At 50.6% G+C, this 9,194-nt stretch overlaps 1 protein-coding gene across 8 annotated transcripts in view; it reads left to right on the plus strand.

The window, feature by feature from the left end:
- The window catches only part of SYNE3 (spectrin repeat containing nuclear envelope family member 3), a 100,508-nt gene extending 93,303 nt beyond the window's left edge, over positions 1-7,205 (plus strand). For 5 of the 8 annotated variants that reach the window (XM_060095685.1, XM_060095682.1, XM_060095681.1 and 2 more), the window contains one exon: positions 976-1,574. In XM_060095685.1, coding sequence (XP_059951668.1) covers positions 976-1,352 — 377 coding nt within the window. In that variant the 3' untranslated portion in view covers positions 1,353-1,574. Of the gene's footprint in view, positions 1-975 lie in introns of all 8 variants that reach the window. The other 3 variants (XM_060095680.1, XM_060095684.1, XM_060095683.1) reach the window with 3 other exon arrangements.
- The last annotated feature ends 1,989 nt before the right edge of the window (positions 7,206-9,194 follow it).

A 9,194-nucleotide genomic window follows, 5' to 3' on the forward strand; every position in this document is an offset into this window, starting at 1 on the left:
GGAACAAAGAGAGGAAGGAAACGAAGAAGAAAGAGGAAGAGGAGGAGGGGATGAAGAAAGTGATGGTGAAGAACACAATGATGAACATGGTGGTGATGATGCTGATAATGGTGATTATGGTGGTGACGGTGGTGACCATGATTTAGATGGTGATCATTTTTGTTTTCTTTTATTGTTATTTTTTCAAACCCTGTGTCAAGGGCTGATGTTCAGTGGATTGCAGCAAGGGAGCTGCTCTGCTACTTATGAAACGCTGACCCTGAAGCAGGTCATCTTCAAATGGTTTACATTCCCCACGAATGTGTCTTGTAATGGGTGAGGGGGCAGCCCCCTTTCCACCAGCACCCCTGTTTCCTGGGAAGAGAAAACTGGGGCACGTGGCGGGGACAGAGGGGAACTGGCTATCCGAGGCCAACTGGGGCCCTGCAGTGCTGCTGTATGGTTCTGCCTGTACGGGATTCTTAGAGGTCTTTAGTCATAATCCCACAGATGGTAGCTTCATCCCATTGGCCAAACACATGCACCAAAGATGGTGATCATAGTAATGATGCATAATAATAACGGCAGCAGCTTTGAGTACCTACTGTGTGCCAGACTCTGTCTCAGTGAAGACAGCTCTGTCAGGTAGGTGCCATTATTCCCCATATTTATAGATGGAAATCTGAAGTTTAGCGAGGTTGAGTGACCTTCTTAAGATTCACACCCAGGACTCTTATAACCTGGCAAAGATTTGTGTAAGCATGGACAAAGCCTGTAATGTTTTTATCCTCTTCCTCTCTGAGCGGTTTAAGAAAACTAGAGATCTTTGTTTCTGGCAGAACTGACATTAGTCCCACTTCACAGATGGGAAAACTGAGGCCGATGCGGTTGGAGAGTCCACCCGGAGCCACTGCTGCTCCTGGGTCATCCCAGCCCTCTCCTCCCGAGCCCACTCTCCTCCAGAGCCCACTCACATCTCCTGCTTTGGTTCTGCAGACCCAGCGGTGGCGAGGGCTCGGCTCCCTCTGCCGGAAGGTGTGCTGCGTGGCGCTCCCCCTGCAGCTGCTGCTGCTGCTCTGCCTGTTGCTGCTCTTCCTGCTCCCCGTCAGGGAGGCGGACCGCAGCTGCACGCTGGCCAACAACTTTGCCCGCTCCTTCACGCTCACGCTCCGCTACGACGGCCCCCCGCCCACCTAGCCCCCTGGCGGCGCTCGGGGGACTTTCTTCTCCAAACTTCCATGTGCCCCAGGCTCCTCCGGAGGATGCTGGGGAAACTAGAAACAGGGGCAGGCCAGAGCCTCCCGGGCTGCATCCGTGTAAATACTGTATTGATATTCCCAGAGCAAAATTACTTTTTATACAGTGTCGTCTAGTCTATTTATACTAAACATGTACTATGTGGGACTAGGGAATAATGCATAACATTTTTGTATGCTCTCTATGTAAATGCGCAGTATGTATGATTTCATATATGACCTCTATTTGTCTTTGGGAAAATTCCCAGCAGTGTTTTTGTCCAGTGGGATCTTGTGGCATTTTGGCCTTGGTCTGCAGTCAGCCCTGGAAAGCAGGAACAATAACAGGTCGCTTTTATGGCCACCTCCCATCCAGAAGCCAAGCCCTACACCCAGATGTCCATGAAGAGGACTCTGAGCTGTCAGCAGAGAAGAACAACACTGACCCTCATTCAGAGCCCAGTGACTCTTACTTTAGGTACAATGAGAACAACCATGCTTGTCTAGTTTTTAGAACGACAGCAGATTAGATGCTGTGGGTTAGAAGCAGAAAGGGTGCTGATCCCAGGCAGGCTCAGTGGCAGCAATGAAAAGTGACAAGTGATGGAGTGAAATTAAGGGAGGAAAAGAAGAACTCCAAAGAGCAGACCCAGAACTAAGAAAGCACAGTAGGGGGCTTCCCTGGTGGTGCAGCGGCATCAGACGCGGGTTCGTGCCCCGGTCCGGGAAGATCCCACATACCACGGAGCGGCTGGGCTCGTGAGCCATGGCAGCTGAGCCTGCGCATCCGGAGCCTGTGCTCCGCAACGGGAGAGGCCACAATGGTGAGAGGCCCGCTTACCGCCAAAAAAAAAAAAAGAAAGCACAGCAGAATGGGGACCTCAAGGAGCCCGAATAGCCCAGACCAGTGATGAAGGTCCATGGCCAGGACAGTGCGTCTTCAGAGAATGTTTAGATCGTGCCATGTGTTCTCTGCTCTGTTCAGGGAGAAAATGAAGGAGAGGAAGCTTGTTGTTAGGCTTTCCCCACAGAATGATGAGCACACTCTGTGTGTAGCACCCACCTGACAGTGCCAGGGAAGATGTGTTACCCCCGTTGCTCTTAAGCTGAGTTTTCCATCATCTACGACTCAGGCTGAAGGGACAAAGGGGAGCATCTGCCACGCCAGGGGCCAGAGATCAAGGGTCCAAGGTAGAGAGTGGAGGTCCGCCGTGGAGCTCAGCCTGTCTGAAGGGCTCTCCCTCCTCCTCCCAGAAGGGACTTTGGAGAGAGGTGGGTCCTGTGTCCCACACATGTGCCCACGAGGGACCCAGGGGCCAGGCACCCCACCAGGCCCCCTCTGCAGGGGCTTCGCAATCGGGCCCATGAACCACCTGGGCCCTGAGGCTGGAAGTACATTCCTTCCTCCCCAAGGAATTCTGGAATGATTCCTAAGTGCTTCATAACTGGATCATATTTCCCCTAAATCAACACAAAATTTTTCTTTTTAAAAAATGCTTAGTTCCCACTCTTTACAAATTGATTTTGTCTGTTCAGCTACGCATAGGAGACCAAGAGGGGATTCCTCAGGCCTTTGAAATCACAGTGTTATAGGCCAAGAAAGACCTTTAAACAGAGGGGAAACCAAAGACCCAAGAGGGTCCAGACCCCCAGCCCGTGCCGCTGCCCCCTGCTCTCTGGAGCACATGGACCCGTCCTTTCTAGCACAAGCCCAGCCTCAGCACAGCTCTCAGCACAGGGACCCCGGCGTCCCTGTAACTAGAAAGAGCTGGACATCCACAGGGCGGGGAAACAGCGTCACCGACAAGGGCTCTCAGCGCTGACTCAAAGCACACTTTTCTCCAGATATTTAGAAACCAAGCCACAAAGCTGTTCTCCACAGGCGATCACTTTACTGGAAAATCAGGGGCTGTGTGAACCAAGACCTCAGGCCCAGGCAGCTGAGCCCAGATGCCCACTGGCTTGCGTTGCTCCAGCCCAAGAAGGCCAACGCCGTGGCCAGGGCCTCTGAACATCTCCTCTCCCACTCTCCCACTTCACAGCGAGCAGGCAGCGGCACAGAGAGGGGAAGCAACTTACCCACAGCCACACAGCAAGAGGTGGCCAAGGCCAGAGCTGAGCCTGGTCGCCGCTAACCCCAGGTGGCGCCCTGCTCGAGGTCGTCCCATTCCCCCACCCCTATCCGTAACTTCAGAAAGAAAAGGCTCGAAGGGTGTAAGCACAGTTGTGTCCTGCGTGTGGGCTTGGGGGAGAGGTGTAATGTGTGGGCTGGTGGGTGGGAGTGTCTGCATATATTTTTTAAACTTTGACAGTGATGCCATAGAGCTTGTTTGCATAACTTTTTAAAAAAAAGAATTGATATTTTCATTACTTTCATATAAATGCGGTGCCGATATGATATAACCATCATTTACTGGTGCTTTTCAAGTGTCATCTCTTGCTTAAAGTGGGTGCAGACATCTGTGATTTTTATGACTTTCTAGCTTCCTGAGCACCAACCTCGAAGAGCTTTAATGTGCCTTTTGAGAAGGGTGTCGCAGTGGGACCTTCGTGTGTTTATTTTTCCTCTGTCCCCCAGAGTGAGAGAGATGGTAAGATGTGTGAACATCACTGCCCAGCGCAGGGGTGTGTGCGTGCGTGTGTGTGTGTGTGTGTGTGAGAGAGAGAGAGAGAGAGAGAGAGAGAGAGAGACAGAGACAGAGAGAGAGAGAGAGGAGAGAGACGGAGGAAGGGGGAGGGGAGGAGGAAGAGAGAAACACAGGTGAGCCTGATCAAAGCTGCTGTTACCCTCCTTAGCTGTCTCCCCTGATGAGGGACACGCCTGCCCCAGGGTGGCCACGTCTGGGGCAGTGGGGAGATGGGGAGAGGTCCCTGCTTGCTCTGTGGATCCCGAGATGCCAGCGGCTCCCTTTGGAGTCTGTTACCTGAGTGTCTCTCACTGGTGGCAGCACAGTGACCCCCAGCAAAGCCTCTTGTGTTCCCAGCCCAGTCGGGAATGCACCCTAATTCCCTCTCTCTTGGGAACTCAGCTAATGGGAGTGGCGTCTTCTCTCACCCCAGTAGGATTGTCACCCGTCTGGGTCAGCAACAGAGGAGAGGTGGTCGGGCCATGAGCTGTGAACACAGGCCCAGCATTAAACACATGGGCCCTACTTTTCAGGGCCTTTCCCAGAAGCCCCACCCAGACACTTCTGTCGACATCTCACTGGTCAGAACTGTCACATGGTTCCTCTGCATCTCTCAGGAGTCTGGAAACACATCCTCCAACAAAATGGGCATCTCTTAGCGACAAGGAGGGGTCGAGTGGATTGGGGTGGCGCTTAGGTGTCTCGGCCCCAGTCATCCTGACCCTCCGTGTCTTGGTCTCCTGCTCTGTCAGCAGAATTTGGGGGCGTTCATCATTGAGGTGTGAAAATGACCTTCCACCACTGCCCCCCACCTGCCTCCCCCGGTGACGGGGGTCCCTGAGTTTTTCAAGTCCCTCTCCCTCCCTAAGGTGTCACAGCCATTCCCTCCACACTCAGGACACTTCTAGGTCCACCTTCTTGCAAGACTTGGGAACAGGTAAATAAACCAAAATAAATCAAGTGCCCCTCTTGGCCAGAGCGTGTGCAGGGGCAGCCCTCCACGCGCCACCCGTCCTGGCCGTGTAGGCTCAGGGATAAGTTTTTTTTTTTTTTTTTTTGCGGCACGCGGGCCTCTCACTGTTGTGGCCTCTCCCATTGCGGAGCACAGGCTCTGGACGCGCAGGCTCAGCAGCCATGGCTCACGGGCCCAGCCGCTCCGCGGCATGTGGGATCTTCCCGGACTGGGGCACGAACCCGCGTCCCCTGCGTCGGCAGGCGGACTCTCAACCACTATGCCACCAGGGAAGCCCAGGGATAAGCTTTTTAACACTTGTGTGTCTGCATGCAGCCCAGGAAATTTGTAGTTGCTTTAATTTCTTCTGGAACATGAGTTACTCCTGGGTGCAAATCCTGGAAAGAGAGGTTCTCTTGAGCGTCTCCAGGCTGCCCCCCTTCCCCCCATTTTCCAACAAATCACTGCGGCCTGGAAAGGGAACGTGGGAGGACACAGCCACAGGTGGCTCCCAGCGTCCGACTGACAGAGCCTCCAGCAGAGGAGCAGATTCAGAGGATTTAAATCATCATTTCTCCCTCCGTTTCAATTACAAAAGAAAGGCCTTCTATTCGTCAAAGTAAGCAGAAGGGGGCATTCATTTTTAAAAAGAAATTAAAAAGACAAAAGCTCATGGTTTAAAAACAGATCTTAAATCAGAGCACCCAGAGCCTGAAAGAACAGTCAGCCAATTCAGCATCCTCCAGTGCCTGCCTTTTGGTTGTCCTAGTAATGTGACAGCTGCTTACAGGTTGGTACCCAACCAGCTTGTTCAGACAGGGGGCGGTAATCATACAGAGGAACCTCAGTTTCCCCGAGGGTCCCAGGCTTCCTTTCAGGAATGCTTACTCCTAAGCTCAGCAACCAGAGCACAGGGTGGCAGCCCCTCTTCCTATTCTGATGGAAATGGGAGGGAAGAAACAAACTGAGGACCTGCAAGATGGCCCTGACTCCTTCCAGAGCCCTCACCGTGGGATCATGGTCTTGTTTTTAGATGCTGAAACCAGAGCACAGAGAGGGTTAGCAACCTGCCTAAAAGCAACCGGCTTGTGCGTGAGTGGTTGATTTGGGGCTTGTACCCCGGGTTGATGGGCTCCAGGCCTCTCCGTGGAACTCCAGCCTCAGCTGCTTTTCTTTCCTTGGCAGGCCTGGGCTGCTGCTACTTTGGCAGCCGGTTAGCTAGTTGAGGGTAATGTTCCAGAGGAAGGGTCGCAAGGCTTCTTTCTGATGCCCACTCCCCCGGAGACATGACAACACCAGGGTGATGTGCCAGGGGACAGAGACGGGGTGCTTACCATCCCCTGGAAAAACAGAAATAGACCTCCTCTTGCAGGGCAGCTGGAGGGCAGAGTCGGCTTTGGGATGTCGCTGCCTGTAGAACAGTTCTGATTCCTTCCACTGGAGAAAAAAAGAGGCATTTCTCTCCAGAGGCAGTGGCCTTGCATGTTCTAGAGTTTTACAGGCGAGGAACAAGTGGACAGAGGAAGTTTTGTGTGCATGTGGTGTGTGTGTGTGTGTGTGTGTACACATCTATGTGCATGTGTGCATGTGTGTGTATGTGGACTACGTGTTCATCTCCACCCAGAAGCACAGCTACGCAGCCCTTGTTTCCAGTCCTGGGCTTCCGGGCAGCAGATACCACCAGCCTGTGGTCTCTGGGACCCTCAGGGTGACCATGCTGGACCCAGGATGTTTCCCCTGGTTCCAGCATTTTATGCCTCTTATGGAAGCAACTGGTTGTTCCCCCTGCTGTTCTCCACACAAAGGGAAGGTCAGCTGACCCCCTGAGGTCTCTGCCATCTGGAAACTCCCTCAGGCTGGTTTGGAAAAACGATGCCCTCTCTTTTTCTCTGGCTAGCATACAACCTGCTCTTAGAGGAAGACTTAGCTAAGTGGGTCCTAATTTGCCCATTTCTCTCTTGCTCTGTGTATCTGTCTGTGTGTTTTAGAAACCAGTGATGTTCAAAGATGCCAAAAACCCAGGAAATGATAATTTAACAGCTTGCGGATAAATATATCTTGGTTTCTGTCCCTTTTTCTGCTCTCAACCACTGTTTCTTAAAACATTTATGATCTAAATATATGTGAACGTGCAGTTACTAGCTCTACATTCTCTTTTCATTTATGTTTGATTTTGTAGGACTCCACTGAGGAAGTGTCAGCTTTTATTCTTTTCATTTGCTTATTTATATTCATTCATGTTTTCTTTTAGAACATGTTTAAGGCAAGATTTGAATGTATACAGGGTCAACACAATAATGGTGAGGGTAGAAATAACCTGTTTATTGATGTACACAATCTATTTTTAACCAATAAATGGATTGGCTAGTTTTAAAAGATGCCTCCAGAATCAAGAAAGAGAGAGAGAGGGAGAGGGAGGGAATGAGGGAGGGAGGGAGAGAGGAAGAAAGAAAGGAAGGGAGAAAGAAACTAGTGATGTTCATAGAATTTGTTGAGCACCTAAGGTACCAGAAGCAGGAAAAATGGCAAGTTTCCAATACCAGCTTTGGAGGAATGACCACTTTCCCCTCCATTTCAAGTCCAAAAGACCAGCCCTCTCATCCCAAAGCAGGTGAGCCCGGTGGATTGGTTAGTTTCTCTCGTCACCCCTCTAAAGGGAGGGCTCAGGAACCAGAAGGCACCACACCTCCTCAGAACCCCACCTGGAGGCATCCCTGCCTCCCTGCAGTCTGTCTACCGTCAGTCAAGTCCACAGAGGCCAAGTCAGCCCACCTTTGCTCTTGAAGACTTGGTGACAGTAACCTAGTACTGGCCAGCTAGCTATTCATGTTGGCTGGACTCGTCTGGTTAATGCACGGTGAACCAGACGAGGGCATGGTGGAGTGTGTGTGTGTGTGTGTGTGTGTGTGTGTGTGTGTACGTGTGTATGTTTGATGCTGTGTCCGTGGGCTTTGTTGTCAAAAGCAAACTAAATTTTTGTCATTGTTTAAAATGTTCTATTATGTAAACAGTAGACACAGGGACCATATCCACTCCCATCATATTATTTGTGATTGTAAAACACACATTTGCAATAAGTTAAGCTTTCTGGGAACGCAAGCAGAGTGGGAGCCAAGTGAATGTCCTGGAACATGTGTGTATTATCTTGGTTCATATCAAGTCCAAAGCCGGCCGAGAGCCTTCCCTGCCTTCCCTGCTTGGGAGGGAGGGGCTCTAGTTTCTTGTCAGTGCTGTGTTTTAAAGTCATATGAAGTTTTCATCCCCTTTCTGTTGTTCAAGTTGGAAGTAGCCATGTTCTCAAAGATGGTTTGACGTTTTTGCTATTGCTTTATGTTTTCTAAAACGTATCTACTTTATGTTTGGAAATAAAAATCTCTATTTTGGCCTATGAAACATTGTGTGGTTTGGAAGTTCTTTTTCTGAGATAAAAGGGTTTGTCTGAAGAGATTATAAGGAGAAAGATGCCATGTGGCTAAGGCCGACTCATTGTTCAATTCTGACTTCCGGGCAGAACGGAGGCCTGGTTTTTTCAGGGGTTGAACTCAAGGCAATAGTGTCTCTCAATCCAATGTGAGCGTCAAATCACCTGGGAAGCATCTTCATAAATTTTGCCAACATCTCCCCAGACTTCCTGGGTCACAGTCTCAGGGGTGAGGGCAGGCCAAGCAAATTTTGGAAATTCCAAAATGCGTTCTGAGTAGAGAGATGGCCCCAGACAGATCCAGGCAGCGGGGAGGTAACAGGAGGCCCGTCTGACACTTCGCTCCCACACCCCTCCCAAGATCAAAACCCCACTGTGATGGTTTGTTTAACAAACTGCTCTTAGGTTTGGGGATCTGGTTTCCCAACCGACAGTGCATTGGAAGCTGCAGCAGAGGGGACAGCAGAATCAGGAGAAGGGGAGTCCCATGCCCAGGTTCGAGGAAAGGGCTAAGAAACCAGCAAGTGAACCCAGTTAATGAAGGCTCCTAACTAGGGCCCTGGCTTGCCAAGAAAAGGAAAATTTAGGTCCAGAATCTGCTGACAAAGGCACGGGTGTGTACTCTTCAGTCTAGAACACGTTCCATGAGAAGGATTTAAAACAGAAAGCCTCTGCCTCTGGCATAATTTATTCCCCAAATTAAAAAAAAAATCTGCCATTGTTTTAATAATGCATATAATACTTTTTCTAATCTGTTATCTTAAGAAAACTTCCTCACCTTTTGGGAGGAGAGAGAGAAGGACACCTCAGGCGAGAAGTGATGTGTCTGCGATCCCTTACTCCTAAGATGCTGGGATAAGGTAGAACAAGCTTCTAGACTCTGCCGCAGCCTAAGCGGCATCCAGAACTGAGTGAGAAAGACTTGGAACTTTCTAGATTCAGGATCAGGTTCCACTGCACATGCCCTGGAGTTCGACATT

The sequence above is a fragment of the Mesoplodon densirostris genome, chromosome 4, assembly GCF_025265405.1.
Source record: "Mesoplodon densirostris isolate mMesDen1 chromosome 4, mMesDen1 primary haplotype, whole genome shotgun sequence".
In the NCBI taxonomy this organism is placed as follows: Eukaryota; Metazoa; Chordata; class Mammalia; order Artiodactyla; family Ziphiidae; genus Mesoplodon; species Mesoplodon densirostris.